This window comes from Desarmillaria tabescens (genome assembly GCF_030435595.1).
Source record: "Desarmillaria tabescens strain CCBAS 213 chromosome Unknown EV420scaffold_13, whole genome shotgun sequence".
Classification (NCBI taxonomy): Eukaryota; Fungi; Basidiomycota; class Agaricomycetes; order Agaricales; family Physalacriaceae; genus Desarmillaria; species Desarmillaria tabescens.
This window is the reverse complement of record NW_026848312.1, coordinates 51,237-70,518: the sequence shown is the minus strand read 5'-3', so window position 1 is coordinate 70,518 and position 19,282 is coordinate 51,237. Positions and strand designations below refer to the sequence as shown.

Sequence of the window (19,282 nt, the reverse complement as noted above, 5' to 3'; positions counted from 1 at the left end):
GGTACAGACGAAAGACGCCAGAAAACGCACGAAAGGTCCTAGTGGTCTTCAAGTCCGACGTCTCAAAGGCCTATCGGCTGTGTCCAATGCACCCACTGTGGCAGCTCAAGCAGGTTGTGACCACAGGATATCTCACCAGCGAGCAGAAAGCTGCTGGTGGGGTTGAAAGTCTGGTCAGGACTCCGCGTGTGGTACAGCGTCAATGGCCTCATCACTTGGATAGCCATAAACATCGAGAACATCAAGGATGCGGGTTTGTGTGTCTGACACCTGACTTGCCGGATGGAGAAGAAATCATCTTCTTTTTCGAGGCCTTGTGTGTATGTGCAGCGATTCATTGGATAGCAGAGACGCTCTCGCCAGAGCTGAGGAAGAGAGTTACGATCTTGACAGATAACTCGAACACCGTCGACATTTTTAATTCGCTGAAGGCGTCCCCCACCTATAATCCCATACTGAAGTCCGCCGTCGACGTGATGATCACTCACAGCATCGATTTGCGCGTTCTTCATATCCCGGGCTCAGAGAACGATGTCGCGGACGCTTTGTCGCGTTCACAGTTCTCAAAGGCCCGGGATCTTGTGCCCGATCTCATTATCCTGCCGTTCTCACCCCCTCACGACATGCTGGGGGCATCAAGATGTTGATAGACGTCACTCCCGGGTCCAGACAGAGGGTTCGTGAGCCCTGGACCCTGGAGAAACTCCATCACGAGCGGTGCCTCGCTCTAGGCTCCGCTATTGACACATCAACCCTGGGACCATATAACTCTGCGCTAAACTCTTACATCACCTTCTGCAAAATCCACAATTTCCCCGTGAAACCAACCGAAGACACGCTCAGCTACTATGTCGTGTTCATGTCTGCCCATATCAAGCCCGACTCTGTCAGTTCATACCTGTCTGGAATATGTAACCGACTTGAAAATATCTTCCCCGACGTCCGCGAAGTCAGAAACTCTCCAATGGTCAGCCACACACTTAAAGGATGCAAAAGACTGAAAGGCTCAGAGGTCAAGCGGAAATCCCCTCTCTCTCGCGACAACATCCGTCATGCGATCAAGACCCTGGGCCAATCCACCGACTATGATGACTGCTTATTCCTCGCACTGCTAGTGACCGGATTCAATGGCCTTCTTCGGCTCGCAGAACTCAGCATGCCAGATGCGAAAAAAGCACGCAATTGGCGGAAGATCACCCGGAGAACGACAGTGGAGTGGCTCTCTGAGGGTTACGCATTCCTCCTGCCAGCGCACAAAGCCGACACCTTGTTTGAAGGGAATAAGGTCATTATCCCGGAGGACGACGACCCCACCGTCAACCCCCTCCCTGTTTTCCGGCGTTATCTCAAACGCAGGGACGATCGACACCTTGTTCACCCGGCACTGTGGGTAACCGCTACGGGTGCTGTCCCGACGCGCTCCTGGTTCATGAGGAGGTTGCGCCAGATTTTCCCGACCAAGAAGATCGCTGGCCAGTCCATGCGGGCTGGCGGTGCCACAGACTTGGCCGAGCGAGGGGTGCTCCCATACCTCATACAGGCGCGTGGTCGTTGGTCCTCAGACGCATTCAGAATATACATCCGAAAAAAACCCAGTCTTGCTGCTAGCGATGATCGACTCACGAGCGCCCTCGTTCTAACAGCCACCACGTACATTCCCCACGCACTTCAGTTCTATTACCATATAGCGCTCATACACGCGGTGCCCGGTTTTCCCCCAATTTGACTTGTGCCCAGAAGGGCAATTTTTCCGTAAACTTGCACGATAAGTCGGACACTCGTCGACCAATTAGTCGGGTTTAAAGAAATTTGTTTACACAAGTCTAATTGGTACGGGTTTCTCGTCACTCGGGTCTCCCTCTGCTTCTCACGCTTTTCTACAGGCGTCGGCCGCTCCTCAGCGCGTAATTCCCATATCTATGATGTGCGGTTTCAGCCTCCCCACGGGAGCCTCCCCCTGGGAGTCTCAGCCGTCTCACCAGTGAGTGCGAGCCACAGTACTACTGAGGTACAGCGGAAGCTAACGGGCATCTAGCTTCCTCGCCGTGTCTCATTCCAATGGACTATATCTACCTGGCAGAATCGGCGAGAATCCTTATCGCTCTCGTTGACCTGCCAGGTACGTTTTCTCTTTCTTTCGTAGTGAACCTTAGCTTACCATACGCTCTCGTTGACCTGACAGAGCTTTCCGTGTGTTCTCGCACCCACCCTCGACATTACTAGGACATTGGACACGTAGTTACTTTATTGGACTTAAACTACCACAACGGACTTAGATACTTTACAGACTCATGTGCAGTAATGTCTCCCTCCCGGCGCTCATACACGCGGTGCCCGGTTTTCCCCCAATTTGACTTGTGCCCAGAAGGGCAATTTTTCCGTAAACTTGCACGATAAGTCGGACACTCGTCGACCAATTAGTTTCTATGTGTCGGCGAGGTCCACAGTAGTTTACTATTGTTTACCTGAGCTTGTATTAGCGGAGTCGACCAATTCAAACTGTTTCACTGTTTCCCTTCCGAATCATGCAACGCACCCCATGGCTCGTTTTTAACACGCCCCTGCGGTTCAAATTTGATACTTACATGCCCCATGGCACCCTAGCTAAAAAAAATCCACAAGTATATTTAGCAAGAGAACTGCTATATTTACACGAATATATGAAAAGAGCAACATGACCGGAACTTGCGAGGAAAAAACATTCGTTCATTCACTGAGAGGTATAGAATAGTATAAGGTGGAAGCCAATACATATGTGGGTAGTCCAAATTTGGCCATCACAAGGATTCTTTTTTAAATAAGAAAAAGAGCTGGGAATGGAGGCACTGAATGTACCGGAGAAAAGATGGATCCAAGAACCGAGACTTGCGACATTTCGCCTGTTCGAATCACAGCAAAGGATCCGGCCTGTTATTCCTGTCCACTTCAAGGGGAGCCAACGGCAGAGCTAGACTGCGGCGGTCCACCTTCAATGCCCATCTTCTTCCTAACTAGCTCAAACGTTTTCAGCATCTTCCTTCGTGCTCCAAGCGCAGCCACGCCCTTCGCTTCCAAGGCCGCCTCGTCCAGCACAACCATTTCTTGCCACTTTCATACCCTCAAAGTTCGGCGTATACTTGTGTAGCCTCAAACTCCTCAACCACGCAGGAACATCATGCAACAACTGCGGGTCAACGTCGTCCTCAGCCTTGGGCGTACCGCCGCTTCCAGCACTGTTCGGGCTCTTCATCGTGGCCGACTTGGGTGGGTGGCGTCTATTGTTATTGTTCAGCCCTGCACTCTGGGGCTGCATCCCGAGCCAATTCCCCTGTCCAAATCCGCTCGCAGTTATCTGAGCTGCCAACAACTGCGCTTCGGGAGAGATACCCATAGCACTCAGCATATTGTTGAACGGACTCATCGGGGGCATCCCACCCATATTGGGCATACCCAGCGGAGTCATCCCAAATCCACCCATCTGCATCCCAAGCCCATTCATCGAGTTGAGGTTCCCCGCACCGTCATCATATCGGCCGTTGTTTGAGCCTGGAAGCCCCGGGCTCCTTGCCCCAGACCAATTGGCCCCACCAGGTGCACCAGCACCCAAGTTGGCGTTCCTCAAGTTACCGCCACCGCGGTTTTGGTTTTGTTGTTGCCCTGCATTGATCATATTTCCGTTATCGTCATAGATGGTGCCTTGAATATCGCGGTTGTCGTTACCTGCAGAGGTTTTGGAGGACCGTTTGTGAATCGTAGGGTCGCCCATCATGGGAACGCCCGGCGCAGCAGACTTGTTCCAATCATTCAGCTTGGAGCTCGCGGCGTCGAGTGACTGAGTATTCAGGCGATTTTCTTTCTGGAACATAGGAATGAGAGGCGTATTGACCATACTAGCCCAGCTGTCGCTTGGGGGTAGCGTCACCTCTCCATTGGAGGGACGGGGCGAACCCACGAACTCGGTGCTTTTCGGGCGTGAGCCAATAGCAATCTCCTGGGCGGGTCCATTCTGCTCAGCAAGCTGACTGAGCTGTGAGCCCCAGGTAGTCGGGCGCCCATCACCAACAGAAGGAGACGAAAGCACGGGTGCCGAAATGCGATGTACCGCATTGGCATTGGTCGCCTTGAACTTGGCCCTTTGCTGCACCAGAGTCGCAGCGGCGTCAGCAGACGGAGGTGGACCGGCAGCAGAATCAGGAGAAAGGTAGTTGGAAGAGTTGTCCAAAACGAGCGACTGACGATTGTTTCCGCTGAAGTTCCGGGTAGTGGGCGAGGCGGGGAGGCCTGACTTCAGGCCCGGCGACTTCATAGACGCTAACTTCGCCTCCATCTGACTTTGCATCGAACCTACAACTAGCATTAGTATTAGTGCACGTGAAACAAAGAAAATCTCACCACCCATTGCGGGACTCAGCAAAGCCGTCATTGGGTCCGACCTTGCCATCTGCTGCAAGACGGTAATGAAAAACCGGATCTGAACTTGCGTCGAATGTTGCAGAAGACTGTAAAGAGCGGCTGTGCGCTCTGCTTCCGAGAGAACCTTGAACCATTGCTCGATGGCACTGAGTTCTTCTTTGAAATTAACGTCCAAGGAGGCGGCTGCCATCTCTTCTAGGGTGGCTTCGTAGCTCTGGAGGTTTTCGAACCATTGGTCGAGCGCTTCCGCTGTTTAGAATTACTTTAGGTTAGGTGAAGAAATGGTGAGAGACTGTCACGCACCCTCAGGTGTCTGGAACATGCCAGAACCGCCAAGCAGCTCACTGGTCGGACGAGCATTGGAACTGATACCGCCGGGGCGGGGAGACGAGGGCACCAGACCGCCATTGCCCCTAGTAGAAGGCCCCAAAGACTGACGTGCAGTGGCAGCCCTTCCACTGTCGTTTGCCGGCGACGGGCTGCGACTCGTAGCGGGTGGACGAAGACTCATGATGATGGTGAAAGATTAAAAGAGATAAGAATGTGTAAACCGATTTTGGTGGGGGTGGGCTAGATGTTCCCGACGTCGAGTCGGTCGATGAGAGTAGCTAGAAACAAACTGGGAGCACTGGGTGGGTGCTGCTGGGCGTTTGGGTTCTAGACGAGACCAGCGGAGCCTGCCGGTCTAGCGTACGTGGTCAGCGCAAGGAATGGCGAGAGAATCGACTTGGACTTGGATGCCAACAAGAGAAGAAGAAAAAACGAGTTGGCCCCTTGGAGCAATGCTGGGGTGTTGTCAAGGGGTGTGACCCAAATCCCACGTTGTGGCCCAGACTTGCCTTTTCGGCTGCCTTTGTATTCTGATACTACTGCTACTCCAAACATTGTCAGAAACAACGTCAAGTGTATACACTGGGCACGGTCAACATGATTCTATCCCTTCAAACAGTTGGGTAAAAGATTTTCACAGCATCGAGGTACTGTCAGAGATCCTCAGCCGGCAAAGCACATGACTTGCGACAAAGTTCTGCGACGAGTCGGTGTCGTCAAGCTGCGCGGCCACAGGACAATCAGAGTGGAGCGATGAACACCTAGGAATCACCGATATCGCAATTGAAGACGACCTTGAGCGATCTGGAATGGACCATCATGAGTCGAATAATATCATGGAAGCGCCCTGCATCAACCGGGCCCGTCAACTGGTGATGATCTTGTCTTGACCGGAAATCCATACAGAATACACAAGAGATCTGTTCGACAGCCAGGTCACTCTCTGGGGACCTGCCGAATGTCAGATCTTGAACAGATATCCATGAAGAATACACTAGCCGTGCTATTCCCATCGCCGACGTGGAGTATCATTTCGGTATGCTTTCATACACGGCGATTGGGAGACGCTTGTACGGGAGATACAGGCCGCATTGCTCTTCTTCTAACTGCGGAGAGCCACTGCTGTCACCGTAAGGTTTTAATATATGTATCTCTGAGCTATTCATTGCCATCCGCGAACGTTTTAGAGCACATGAAGAAGGAGAGCTAGTACAACACGCTCGCGGGATCAACCGCAATCATGAATTCGGACTTGTGAAGACTCACACGTGTGTTAGAGCCAGCATACACATCGCCGGAAGCTACGGACGCTAGCGTTTCTTGGAACTTTCAAGTACTGCAAAAGCGAGAGTGCAGAGGTGAGGCCTACATCGAGAGTATCGTCGCGCTCAAAACTTCAAGTTCGCGAAGGAGTACTTGAAGTTCTGGGTTATCACTAACTCAGTCGGCGTCAAGCAAAAGGTCTATTTTGTAGGCAGCAAGAAATTAATTTCTCCGCAGTACGTCCAGGAATCGACGGCCACTTGCACCCGCGCGGAAAGCCGAAGACCAAGTTGCGTGAACCTTCTGAAATCAGTTCATTGGTAACTTAGCCTGAGAAGCCTTCTGGTAATCAATGAAATGTTCCAATTGAGTAGCTTGAAGAGCCATCGATGTTTATTTCTCCCGATATTTTGTCACAAAAAATCATCCGTGGTTCAGCCTGATCGCCGCTTTGACTCGGGGCTGCGCGCGAGCGTCGCCCTTGATGCTTCCCTTCATCGATGGCCACTGTCACCAATTGACGGTCTCAGGGTATTATTTAATGCAAGGTCTGGCCGTCCACGGTGAAGTGCATCCGAACCTTATCGGTTACTGAATTCTGTTGAACAAGAACAGGAAGAGCAGACTTCTTCCTTATCTTTGGATGGACATCAGCAACGAGGCTCTGGCTAACGACGGTCACCTTCGACAGAGAGAGGTCTATTTTCAGTTTAAACAAGATAGACGTAGAGTGATGGGAAAGAAGGTCCTATTGCATCTATTTATTGTTACCAGGATTCTTTTTTGATACGCACAAAAGACAGCCGTCGCAATGCAGAAGATATCCATGCGACATAGCTTAAGAACCAGAACGTAAAGATAAGGTTGTGAGGTTGTTTGCAGAAAAGAGCGCACAGAATCACAATCGAGAGATAAGAAAGCGCGCATGCAAATGTCAAATGTCTCTAGTACGACGCGAGTTAGCCACAAAAAAAGATATCACTTGGGGCAACAGACTGCGCTGTAGAGAAATATCAGAACTTGCGACGGTAGTCAAGCCGTTCAAAGTGAAGAGGTACGGCAAGTTCGGAAATTGAAGTGGGTAGTCCTTGAAGATAGCGACGAGAAGGTCACGTAGTAGTTGTCATTTATTCAGTCTGGGTTGTCAAGAAAATGTGCTATGACAGAAGCATACCGTTTCCTAGACCGAGCTTGACGGAACAAAACCCGACTTCGACGTTGTTGGATCATGAGAACCATGAGACACTGACAATCCCGTCAGCATGCGCTATACGCATAAGCAACAAGTACGTGTTGCATTGCAGACAAAGAAGCGGAGAGAAGAAAACGACGCGTCGCTGGGCTAAGAGATGAGAGCTCGGGCCTTTGATAACTCCACCAGGTGAGCGGAGCACTTTACGAAAAGAATATTAATGTCAACAGATGACACAAAAATTATCAGTTTTTTATACGAGTCGCGTAGTCAGAAGTGCAAAGAAGTTACTTAAGGTCGGACATCAAAATGGCGCTCAAAGACACAAGAGGCACGCGTCTTTGACAAGGCGTTATAGAACAATCACGTCGTCTTGTCTTTTTGCACGGGGGAAACTGAGTGAATATCGGCGCCTGGTTTAGAGCACAACTTTGCTACGAAATATGATGAGGCCGCTCCTAAGTATTAACGTTGACTTGCGAAATATTGTACGGCTGATGTTGTTTACGGCCATGACGTTCAGGAAGCCAAATCGAGAAAAACCATCAGCATACAAGGAAGACATAAATATTGTCATACCTTGTGTTAACAAGGTATCAAAGCTGCGGCGCGGCCGGCTTAAGGCAAGAAAAGAAAGTGAGTAATAGAAATGCTGCTTGCTAGCGGAGGGTAGGACGAGGTCTTGTAAAGCTTCTTGGCGCAGCTTTCTGTTAGAACCGGATCTGCTTAGGTAATGGAGTGCACAGCAAACGAACGCCCAAATTGACAAAATCCAAAACACGGAAGATTGGTGGTGTCTGATCCGACTGACAGTACGTACAGAACGGATAAAGTCCCGGGGCGACTGCGATTTTCCAGTCGCGTGCACGGACGTCGATTCTACCTTCAGATGTACGTCAGCCGTATATTGGGATTGCTGCCCACGGTACTGACCATATGACGATTGATGAAAGTAAAAGCGAGTCAAATGATGTTTGGGGTGGTAACACCGTCTTGACTTCTGACGCTGGGAACGAAGGGTGCCACTGCTCGGAGAAGTTCCAAGTTCAGGTGGGAAGGAGCTATTGTTGACTCGGAATAGCATTGCACCAATGAGACCATCATGATGTTGTATGCCATTTTCGCAGTCCTACGCGATAAAATAAGAACTGCGCACAGACCTACCGCTTAATTTGTGTTATAATGATTATTTCCCCGACTTGCATGGTTGGGGTCAAATGATGAGAGGGCGGTGGTCGTACTTTTCGGTGCAAAAGCCGGCAAGTTCGTCAAGTGACGCGCCGTACCGCCATCGTGACATTCTTAGGCGTAATTGTGAGCAATAAAGCAGAACAACATCAGCGTAATAAACGGAGATCCGGTCAGGTGAGACCAACATGAACGTGCCCTGGAAAAAAAGTGGGGAAAAAGGTGGTCCGAGTCATCAGGCGAGACTCTAGAGCCTTCCATGACAATACGTTAAAGGATATGAAACGGTTGGGGAAGCTAATTCTTACCGGGATGGTCCCCTTGAAGGAGCACCTGCTGGTGCTTGGATGGAGCGTGCAATACGCGCTTCATCATGTGGTCGTCTTCGGCTGTGTGCAAATCAACGGCAGGGTCAACGTTACTCAAATTGTTTTGCCACCTTACCACACGTACCAACCTCTTATACACGACCAGCTAGCACCGATGAATTATCATGTATGCCTTTCTACGACCCTACGAGAATCGGATCTTGGACGGATGCAGTAATGAGCGTACCGCGAATTTCCCGCTGCAAGACACTGCTTTTTTTACGATGTTAATTTACATCGGTTTACCTGTTTTTTTCCTATATAAACAGTCCCGTCTCTTCCTTGTTTCCACTCTCTCTCTTACTCCCATCATCCACATCGTCTTTTTATATCCCTTTCCATGTCATCGACTCCATCTGACGCGGCAACGGCGCGCTTTAGCCATGGTCCCTATGCCCATCTGTCCGTTCCAAATTCGAGGACGGGTAGCGACACCTCGGTGCATCGTATCAAGAATGTGCCTGGGTACAACACCCCAGTATTCAAGGGCAAGGAGGAGCAGCGCGCATTAGTCCAGGCTGAGGTAGCAGCCAAGGTACGGTAACCATGCCCTTCATCCATCGTCGTATCTGACTCGATCCTCGTCGTGTAGGGCTTTATTCCGCCTGAACTGGTTGCCAACGAAGTCAACTGGTTCTACTCCAACCTCGGCATCGACGATACCTATTTTCAGAATGAATCTCGTCAAGTTATCTGTGATCACATTATTGCTTTGTTTGGAGCCAAAATCCTTGCCTACACGAAGCACGACCCTAGCAAGCTCGTCATCGACCTGGAGAAGATTGACGACAATGGCGCGACGTTCATTCACACCAGCAAGCCTGGATTGACTACTACGGAAGGTCCCGGAGCAACGTGCGAGTCAAGGTCAGTGTCATTGGTCAATTTTAGCGCATATATGCGTCCTCTGAACGTGCTATGCTTGGTGCTAACGTTTTCATCTCAGGATCGATTCCTTGTTCTTCGATAATTCCACGCCAGATAAAGCCTACCGACTAGAAACTTTCCGCTCTGCCGGATCTATTTCAGCTACGGCTTCGCAGCAGCTCCGTTGCTACTTCGTTACAAAATGTGTCTTCCCAAAGAATCGCCAGGGGGTTAAGGATGCCAATGGCAAGACTGAAATCAGAAGCGTGTCGGACAAGGCATTTTTGGAGAAGGCTAGCGAGAACACGATCCAAATCTATCAGCAGGTTAATTCATTCACTTGTGGGGCTCTTACAGTCTCATTTACTCTATTTAGATCATGTCCAGTGTCGAGGAACGTTATGGTCCGGTCATTGAAGTCTATGAGGTGGAAGGATCGCGGGAACGGCGAATTGTCATCGGTTACAAGATGGGTGGTACCTCCCGGTTCTTCAGCGCGCTATCGAACCTCTACCACTTCTATTCTCTGTATTCCGCGCGTAAATATGTCGGTGCGTTATTATCTCCTCTTCTGTTTCTATTTTTGTGGATGCTGAAGTGCGGGTAGAACAATTCTCTAACGGCATTACCATCATTTCGCTCTACCTCAACCCTATCCCCAATGGCAACGCGCCGCCCATCGAGCATTCTATCTTCCAAGTCATGAAGGAAGCTTCACTGCTTTTCTGTCTGCCTGATAACCCGTTCTTCCTCCCGAATGCGTCAGGCAGCCATGCAGTGCAGGAAGCTACCTATGCGTGTGGGTCTAATTATATAACGACATTGCCGACGGGTCTCACGCTGTTCTTTAGACTGCGGCTGGATATTCGCGCAGCATTTCTGCAACCGTCTGGGGCCAGCGTACTTGCAACTCAAGAACGTTTTAAACGAAAACGACCCGGTTGAAGCAGAGGTACTGAATAACATCAAGAGAAGATTCAGAGAAGAAACCTTTACGAGAGAGAGCATCGCACAAACCATTCATAGTCACTCGGAGCTGGTAGGTATCTGAGCAATGAATGAATGAATACAGTCATTGACTTTCCCTTTAGATCCGCCTTCTATATGTTAACTTTGCAATGACGCACTATCCAACTGCCGATGATGCTTCCCAGCTGATGTATGACTCCTTATCGTTTGCCAAGCCTAATATGCTGATATTTTCGTAGGCCGACCCTGTCTTATCAGCGATTACAGACTACTCAACCCTTGTCGGATGCCGAATTGCACGACAAGCTCCGTCGTGCTGTGCCCAACAAGCATGAATTGCAAGTTTTGGAAAGCTTCTTGATCTTCAACAAGTAAGTTGTATCGGCGGTGTGTTAACACATACCAAAGAAGCTATGCTTTGTAGACATGTCTTGAAGACGAACTTCTATCAGCCAACCAAAGTGGCTCTGTCGTTCCGTCTCGCGCCCGACTTCCTACCTGAGGTGGAGTATCCCAAGAAACCATTTGGCATGTTCATCGTGATTGGTAGGTCTCGTTACATCCAGTGTACTCTGACTGAACGCTTTCCAGGAAATGAATTCCGAGGCTTCCATATACGCTTCCGCGACGTCGCTCGCGGCGGTATTCGGATTGTCATGTCAAGAAACAAAGAAAATTATTCCATCAACCAGAGGATGCTGTACGTTCATATGCAGGGTCATGTGTCGGGGAAAGCTCACAATAGCATAGGTTTGACGAGAATTATGGTTTGGCGTCGACGCAGTCTTTGAAAAACAAAGATATCCCGGAAGGAGGTGCAAAGGGAACCATCTTGCCTTCGTAAGCGACGTTGTTTCAGACAGAAGCGTATCAATATCGACGGTTGTTCTCTAGACTGGGGGCTACTCCACGATTATGTTTCGAAAAATATGTTGATGTGAGTATCGGGGAGGCATCGACGATGCGCAAAATAGATGCTGATTTACTACTCGTCTAGGCTATCATCGACCTTTTAATTCCTGGGCAGACTCCCGGAATTAAAGAGCATCTTATTGATCTATACGGGAAGCCAGAGCTTCTTTTCTTTGGCCCTGATGGTGCGACTCGTCATCATCGCGACTTGCTCAGTTTAGCTAATTAGCCCGTTCCTTTGTAGAGGGCACTGCGGATATGATGGACTGGGCAGCTTGTAAGTCAATTTCTCCGCTTCGTGAATGTTTCGGCCTTATCATTTCAAAATAAAGTGCACGCTCGTGCCCGAGGCGCTGAGACCTGGTGGAAGTCATTCACTACGGGTAAGAGCGCGGAGACTCTCGGCGGTGTGCCTCACGACACCTATGGAATGACGTCACTGTCCATTCGACAGTATGTCCTTGGTATCTACAAACAGCTCGGCCTTAGGGAGAAGGACATCACCAAAGTTCAGACCGGCGGCCCTGGTGGGTTATTCCTTTTCAACAGCTCTACTCGGCTCACTCGTCATTTTGCCCATTCTAGATGGTGATCTCGGATCCAGTAAATATTATTGGTTTCGTTTCATGCGCATGGCTGCTCATCGCCTTTGTTAGATGAGATTTTACTCAGTTCTGACAAGACTATTGCTATTATCGATGGTAGTGGTGTACTCGCTGATCCGGCTGGCCTTAACCGTGAAGAGCTGATCCGTCTTGCGAAACTTCGTGTACCTGTCGCCAACTTTGACAAGTCCAAGCTGAGCAAGGACGGTTATCTAGTCAAGGTCGAGGAGCATGATATCAAGCTACCATGTAAGGCTGCGTTCATGCCATGTCCCTTTCAGTCTAACACCATGATCAATGATCATAGCCGGAGAGGTAGTGCTGGATGGCACTGACTTCCGTAACGGGGCCCATTTGCGATACAAGGCGGATCTGTTTGTTCCCTGTGGCGGTCGGTGTGTATGGGTTTTCGTTGACCTATGTATATGTTGCTGATGTTGCTCCCTATCAGTCCGGAAGCTGTCAACATTTCAAATGTTGCGGCCCTCGTCGACTCCGAGGGGAAGGCCCACTTCAAGTATATTGTTGAGGGTGCCAATTTGTTTTTGACACAGCAAGCGCGCCTCCATCTTGAAAAGCGAAAGGTCCTGCTGTTCAAGGACTCGAGCACGAACAAGGGTGGGTGTTGTCCATCCTATCTTTAGATACAAATTTACTGATATTTCTTGTAGGTGGCGTCACCAGCTCTTCCCTGGAGGTCCTTGCGGGTCTAGCCCTCTCGACACAGGAATACTTGGACCTCATGATATTCAGCAACGGCAAGCCGTCTGAATTCTATCAAAGCTACGTCCGAGATATCCAGCAAAAGATTACCGAGAATGCCGCCTCTGAGTTCCAATGTATCTGGCGCGAGCATTCACGTCTCCAGGGTGCCAAACCTCGCACGATCATCTCTGACGAGCTATCCTCCACTCTTAACAACCTCCAAGCTGAGTTGGAGAGTTCAGATCTGTACGATGACTTGCCAAGCCGTAAAGGAGTGATGCGGCGAGCGATTCCAAAGACACTTGTCGACAAAGTTGGGTTGGACACTTTGTTGAAGAGGCTACCCGAACCCTACCAACGTGCCCTCTTTTCAAGTTGGGTCGCGTCGCACTTCGTGAGTTTGTTGATGTCAGCCTATTTCTATGAGCTAAATCTCCGCTGCGCAGATTTACAAATATGGCGTAAATGGGTCAAGTGTAGACTTCTTCCACTTTGCTCGGGACTTGGCAAGTCCTTGATTTGCTACTAGCTTGAAAAGTTGCTTTTGCTAGAGACTTACATGTACAAGAAAGAGATATAATACAGGTCAATCGGATTTTCTCGTCTCATTTTTTGGGCTCCCAACATTCCGATTAATGTGTGGTAACGGTCAATGCTTTATATCCCCACTAAGCATCACACCATGACAGATGGCGGGCCACTTTGGGTTCACGACTGCTCCTGATTTTGCTCAATGGGCTGGCGCTCGTGGAACAACGGTGATGAGGCAACACAGTCACGTTCTTTTGTCTTACCTGTAGCAAAGCGATGAACAATCGCTTACTCTTGACGAGTTTCCTTCTGCCCATTACGAAGTCAGTTCCGTTATGTCGACTATCGGAGTTCTCATTTCAGGCTCTTAGCGCATCCTGACCCGGAGTGATCTTCCTACCGGCTCTTCCAGGCACATAGACGCGCATTTATCCGGTATGATGTTCTCCCCTCGAACGGAATTCTTAGTATTGCCGTTTGTCCTTTTAGTCGCTGATCCACACAAACACATGAGCAGGTGAACGGTTCCATATGCGAATTCTGACAGTTCTTTAGTTCATCGGAGCGTCAACGGCATCCCGCCATGATTAATGACAAGGCTGTCGAAGCTGCCTAGTGCCGGCCTCTTCATCATACCGTCGAGATTGCAACTGCATTCGTCACGGAATCGGAAAGCTCGAAGATCGAGCGAGCTATACCTTACTTGAACACCCAATGATGTTGACAAGAAAAATCTAACAGAAGCATGCTGTTATCACTCAGGCAGGCTTCTTGCGCCAAAACGGCCGGATGAGGTTAGTCTGAATCCTCGACATCTTCAAGCTGTCCACTTTCTTGTGTGTACCTATCATGACTTCACTTGACTCTAAACTGGCCGTCCAATGGCTTACCATATGCCAGCATGGCTCGTAGCATGATGTCCGCTGCGCAGCTTGCGCCGTCTCTTCGTCAGTCCTTCGAATGCTGTTCTACCAGGTAGCTATGGCACGCCGAGCCGACTTGAGGTCGGGTAGCCTAACCTCGTCTAGCCTGCTGTAAGAAACGTTAACGCATAGCTGGAGACTTAGCATGTTACACTTGTCAGCAACTATTGACGGAGCCGAAGCGGGAATTACATCCACGTGACGATTCTGGAAACATGTATCGCAGATCTCGGTCCGTGCAACTCAGCCATGGACCACCATGAGCACTTCGAATCTGCTTTGGGTTCTCTGTTGTCCAATCAGCGCACTGAAAGTTCATTTGAAGAGATACCCATCATGTCAGAGTTTCCGTCATTTCTTATTCATCAATGTCTGATACATTGTAGTGACATCACGGACGCGACCAGTACCGATCCAGTGGCGCGACGCGCTTTGGCTAACGAGATTAGGGATGCGTGTATCAATGGTAAGACCACAGCTTCTGATTTTGAACCATCTATTGATATAAAGCTAGTCGGCTTTTTCTACAGTCAGTGGCTACAGGCCTATCTAACGACGTTATGAGCTAATGGCCTTAGTAAACAATCATGGAATTGCTGAGGACACCATTACAGCTGCCATAGATGCAGGAAAGAAGTTTTTTGCGTTGCCAACCTCTTCCAAGATGGATGTGCGTAATGCCGAGATCTGGAGCGGTTCAATGCGCTCATCCCCTTTCCAAGCTGGATATTCATCGATCATCTAATTACAAAGGTTATACCACTCTCCTGGGAGAAAATACCGATCCGAAAGGACATGGCGATCTGCATGAAGGTAGACAGAAGGACTATCTTCTTACGTCGCAACATTCTCAGGCTGATCTTCATCGGTAGGGTTTGACCTAGGATGGGAAGATGAGAACTTAGAGGAGACGAAGAATAAGAATGCCATGTCGGGTGGCAACGTTTGGCCCGAAGCGGTTCCTGATTTCAAGGAACCCGTTTTGAATTATTAGTGAATCCTTGAAAATCGGTCTTTTCTGGTTGTGGTTTACTGACGTTCCCTAGCCATGAAGCCGTTCGATTGGGCCAAAAACTGTTTCCTCTTTTTGCACTAGCATTGGACTTACCCGAGAACTTCTTCGAGGACAAGGTGAATCTCATATCCGAAATCGCTTTGACCAAATTGCACATGCTCTGGCAGACGACGAAACCAGCTGCGATAATGCGACTTTTGCACTACCCTTCCCAGAAGCCATCGAGCGTGGATGAGCATGAGAAAGTGCTTGGCATAGGAGCACATACTGAGTACGATTTCCTTCCAGATTTAAAAATTCCTTGAAAGCTAATGACCCTGAGCTTGTAGTTATGAAGTGAGTATGCGATCGGCTATAGTCAATCCAAAATTAGAAAAAATTGACGTACTTAGTGCTTCACGATTCTCTGGCAAGACAAGGTTCCCGCACTGCAAGTGAAGAACACGGCTGGTAAATGGATAGACGCAGTTCCTATCCCCGGAACATTGGTGTTGAATCTAGGGGATCAGTTTGCGCGTTGGACGAGTACGTACTTAACGCTTGCGACCCTTCTAATCGATCTGATCGCTTCTGCCATGTGCCCAGACGATGGATTCAAATCTACCCTTCATCGCGCAATCAACAGATCTGGGGAAGAGCGATATTCCATGCCACTATTTTTTGGTACCGACTATGATGTCCTACTCGAGGTGTGGCGCTTTCAGCTTGGAATTTGAAGATATTAATCTCGTGGCGTAGCCTATTCCCAGTTGCATCTCTCCGGAATATCCGTCGAAATACGAGGTCGTTACCGCGGGGGAATATGTGAAATCTCGGCTGGACGCCACATATGCTCATTCGGCGGTGAAGATGATGTAGGTCCACCTTGGGGTTTGACGACATCATGCCCGATCACAGCCACGGCCGTATCAGTGATCTGGAAATCTCGAATCCGTTGCCTTCAGTACGAAACCGGACTAGCCAAATTTTTGAAATAGACGATGCATCTGGAGACGACTCGAATCATAATTGAATATGATTATCAAATGGCAAGCGTGAGGCCATTGCCCGTTCCCTAGTGCCCCTAGTGGGATTCGTCATCAACGTGACTCTACCAAAACAGCGTGGGCGACCCTTCATACTCGGCCTACCAAATGAAAGCGAGACGAGCGTCGGATTCCGCGTCAAGCGCTCGACGCCACGGAGCAACGGTCGAAGATAAAAGTGAAGAACTATTTACGAACATATTTGACTATGGACAACGGTGGACACTTGCGGTCCGCGGAATTCAAGTATCAGCAGCGTCGGACGTGGACTGGAGTGCGCAATTTGTCATGCGATCTGCGCGCAGTGTACAGAAACCACGGAATGAGACTCGGGAAACGCGCCTCGCTGCAGAGTAGTGCGTTTCACCTCGATGTCGGATATAGCGGGAGTACTTGTTGGCCTTCGAAACTCCGAGGTTCTTGTTACCAGCAACCCCACGTCCAGCCTCAGGGTGCAATACACTGACACTGAAAGTATCGGGAGAGTTATGCGTGAATACTAATGCTCAAGAATTCATTGACATTGCTCAACAGCGGGCCAGGATCTGTAAAACGGGCTCAACTTTAGCTGAGTCTTCCACAAGCTTCACGGTTCTTCAGTTAAACCACTCTGACTTCCTGATTGGGAACTCCATAAGACTAGGCGTGATTTTCAATTTGTTCCCCTTAACAGGTCACCACAAGCAACCTTCTCGTGAGTTTGAGCTTCCTCGTGGCTTCTTTTACCATTTCATAACGACGTACATCCATGGAGGATCAAGAGGAAGACACGGACATGCGCGGACGTAAATCTATTCGCACGGAAAAGGTACGATGCAGTAATCAGGACTGAAAGCTCACGACATCGTCCTGAAAAGAGCGGCTGGCAATTCTGCCTATAAAAGCCCTCTACCTCTGCCTTGGAGGGATCATCACCCCATTCGAACACGTCGTCCCTGCATCTTCACTGGTGACTTACTCGGTCCTGCCACTAACACCGACGACATATATACACGCCCTTCGATTCCGATTACATTTGCGTTTCTACCCCTTGATTTCTATGATGCACGCCCCTCTCCCTCACTGTTGCTCCAACTCTCACGACGCGTCCTCGAGATATAACAGGTATATGCCTGGAAATTTGTTCCAAGTCGATGGCATGGTCGTCGTTATCACTGGTGCCGGTACTGGTATGTCCGGCTCAATGATCTCCATTGATGCACTCTAACCTTTTCTTATAGGTATCGGGCTAATGATGGCAACTACCCTCGAAAACAACGGGGCCACCGTTTATATTACAGGACGGAGAAAAGACGTCCTTGAAAAAGCCGCTGCAGAAAACAACGTACGTCGATGTCCTTATCTTCCGACGCTGTCCCTCACTAAGCTTTCTCTCAGCGATTCGGCAATTTGATTCCCCTTGCCGGAGATGTGACCGACCGCGAGAGTCTCCTCTCAATGGTTGAGGTCGTGAAAGCCCGACACGGCTACATTGATCTGCTCATTAACAATGCCGGAATCGCTAAGAATCTATACTCCCATCCTCTCCCCTCACCGTCCGGTTCTCCGGCTCAGAACCCACTTTCTCCTCCCGGATCTCCCGTCTCCCACCTCGGCCCTCCTTCTATCAAATCTTTCCAGTCTGCTCTCTGGAATACGGGTTCACCAGAAGATTTTGCGTCTGTCTTTGCTACGAACACGACTGCGGTATACTACACTACTGTTGCGTTTCTCGACCTTCTCCATCAGGGTAACCTCCGTCAGCAGGCGGCAGACTTTAACCCATTCAGCCACTGTCAGCCGCCATACCATTCATCCCAAGTGATCTCAATATCGTCGTCTGGTTCCTTCCGGATAGACCCAAAAATTCTCTCAATGTCGTACACGCTGTCAAAATCGGCGTGCACCCATCTTGGAAAGGTGATGGCGAATCTATTGGCGCCATGGGGTATTCGTAGCAACGTTCTAGCTCCTGGCGTTTTCCCTAGTGGTTAGTATTGTTTTTGGGTCTTTCGTCAACGCCGGAACCGAGCTAACGTTTGTTTAGAAATGACAACGTCACCTGTTACGGATATGGGTTACAGGCTGGATCCTAGTGTGCTTTGCAATGATGTGCCACTAAAACGTGCTGGTTCGGAAGAGGTGAGTCGGACCGGTGGAAACTGAGGCGGCTTAATAACATGTTGCGGTTTCTAGGATATGGCGGGTGCTATATTGTTTTTGGGCAGTCGTGCGGGTGCCTATATGAACGGAAGTGTACTCTTAGCGGATGGGGGTCGTGCGAATGCATATCGTGGCGGCAATGCAGCTTGTTTCTGAAAAAGACATGGGTGAACCTACTGGCAGTTCCTACATTTCCAATCATGCTATTTATTTATGGACGCACGCATTTACATGGATTTGGTCGCATATCGTTACATCATTAACTTAATATCCAGTCATAATTCTAGGGATTGTTCTCTCGAAAGCTTACAGCTTACACTAATGGTCATTACTCTGCGTTGTCTATTAGTTATCTCGGATTTTATACCCGTGTATCACATGCATAAATGACCTTCTTGGCCATGAGATGAGTTTGAAAAGATACTGACTGATCCGTCTGTGTAATGTTTCTGATCCTTAGCATACATATGGAATCCCGGACCCAGAGTTATTTAACGCGCCGCTGTAAATGAGCTTCGATTCCAGACGGTGATAATAATATGCAAAGAACCAGGAGCCAAATGGGTGACGCGTGATCTCCTCCCAGATTCGTTCCACTGGGGAATATGGTTGATCCGGGGTAATATGAGTGTGGCGACAAACCTTCCTTCGACGTAATGACCTGGTGTTTGTCAAGGTGCAAACGGTGATAGCCGTTCATCGACAAGAGTCGAGTTGATTCTAGGGGGTAAGTGGTACATTACATTTTCTTTCTTCGTGCTATACAGCAAGAATATCACCAGTAGTGGATGGTGCTCAATAAAGTCTGCTGGAACATATACAGAATGCCAATGTAGATCAGTGAGCTGAGTTTCG

General features: G+C 49.3%; 5 protein-coding genes across 5 annotated transcripts; 3 read left to right on the top strand and 2 right to left on the bottom strand.

Moving 5' to 3' along the window:
* Window positions 1-2,615: 2,615 nt before the first annotated feature.
* Window positions 2,616-5,189, bottom strand: EV420DRAFT_1534153 (uncharacterized protein). Its single transcript, XM_060472788.1, has 4 exons — window positions 4,696-5,189; window positions 4,372-4,641; window positions 3,089-4,323; window positions 2,616-3,060 (listed from the first exon to the last, which is right to left on the bottom strand). The coding sequence occupies exons 1-4, from the start codon at window positions 4,901-4,903 to the stop codon at window positions 2,926-2,928; spliced, it is 1,848 nt and encodes a 615-aa protein (XP_060332091.1). The 5' UTR covers window positions 4,904-5,189; the 3' UTR covers window positions 2,616-2,925.
* A 2,153-nt stretch (window positions 5,190-7,342) lies between these two features.
* Window positions 7,343-8,500, bottom strand: EV420DRAFT_243419 (uncharacterized protein). The gene has a single exon (XM_060481365.1). The coding sequence runs from the start codon at window positions 8,259-8,261 to the stop codon at window positions 7,596-7,598; it is 666 nt and encodes a 221-aa protein (XP_060332090.1). The 5' UTR covers window positions 8,262-8,500; the 3' UTR covers window positions 7,343-7,595.
* A 492-nt stretch (window positions 8,501-8,992) lies between these two features.
* Window positions 8,993-13,384, top strand: EV420DRAFT_242700 (NADH-dependent glutamate dehydrogenase). Its single transcript, XM_060481360.1, has 21 exons — window positions 8,993-9,268; window positions 9,326-9,600; window positions 9,680-9,926; window positions 9,977-10,151; window positions 10,208-10,399; window positions 10,452-10,639; window positions 10,692-10,759; window positions 10,809-10,940; window positions 10,994-11,115; window positions 11,161-11,269; window positions 11,320-11,409; window positions 11,464-11,506; window positions 11,567-11,666; window positions 11,726-11,758; window positions 11,814-12,008; window positions 12,067-12,084; window positions 12,138-12,335; window positions 12,394-12,481; window positions 12,538-12,704; window positions 12,758-13,185; window positions 13,238-13,384. Exons 1-21 carry the CDS (start codon window positions 9,074-9,076, stop codon window positions 13,307-13,309), a joined length of 3,135 nt encoding a protein of 1,044 aa, XP_060332089.1. The 5' UTR covers window positions 8,993-9,073; the 3' UTR covers window positions 13,310-13,384.
* Window positions 13,385-14,149: 765 nt separating this feature from the next.
* EV420DRAFT_243097 (uncharacterized protein) lies at window positions 14,150-16,316 on the top strand. The gene is made up of 11 exons (XM_060481363.1): window positions 14,150-14,583; window positions 14,632-14,711; window positions 14,760-14,774; window positions 14,824-14,915; window positions 14,968-15,058; window positions 15,118-15,238; window positions 15,292-15,531; window positions 15,590-15,596; window positions 15,653-15,785; window positions 15,846-15,949; window positions 15,999-16,316. Exons 1-11 carry the CDS (start codon window positions 14,495-14,497, stop codon window positions 16,116-16,118), a joined length of 1,092 nt encoding a protein of 363 aa, XP_060332088.1. The 5' UTR covers window positions 14,150-14,494; the 3' UTR covers window positions 16,119-16,316.
* Window positions 16,317-17,393: 1,077 nt separating this feature from the next.
* EV420DRAFT_1268173 (uncharacterized protein) lies at window positions 17,394-18,583 on the top strand (the record flags this gene model as incomplete). Its single annotated transcript, XM_060467433.1, has 5 exons — window positions 17,394-17,454; window positions 17,506-17,609; window positions 17,663-18,254; window positions 18,312-18,406; window positions 18,461-18,583. 5 exons carry the CDS (start codon window positions 17,394-17,396, stop codon window positions 18,581-18,583), a joined length of 975 nt encoding a protein of 324 aa, XP_060332087.1.
* Between the last annotated feature and the right edge of the window lie 699 nt (window positions 18,584-19,282).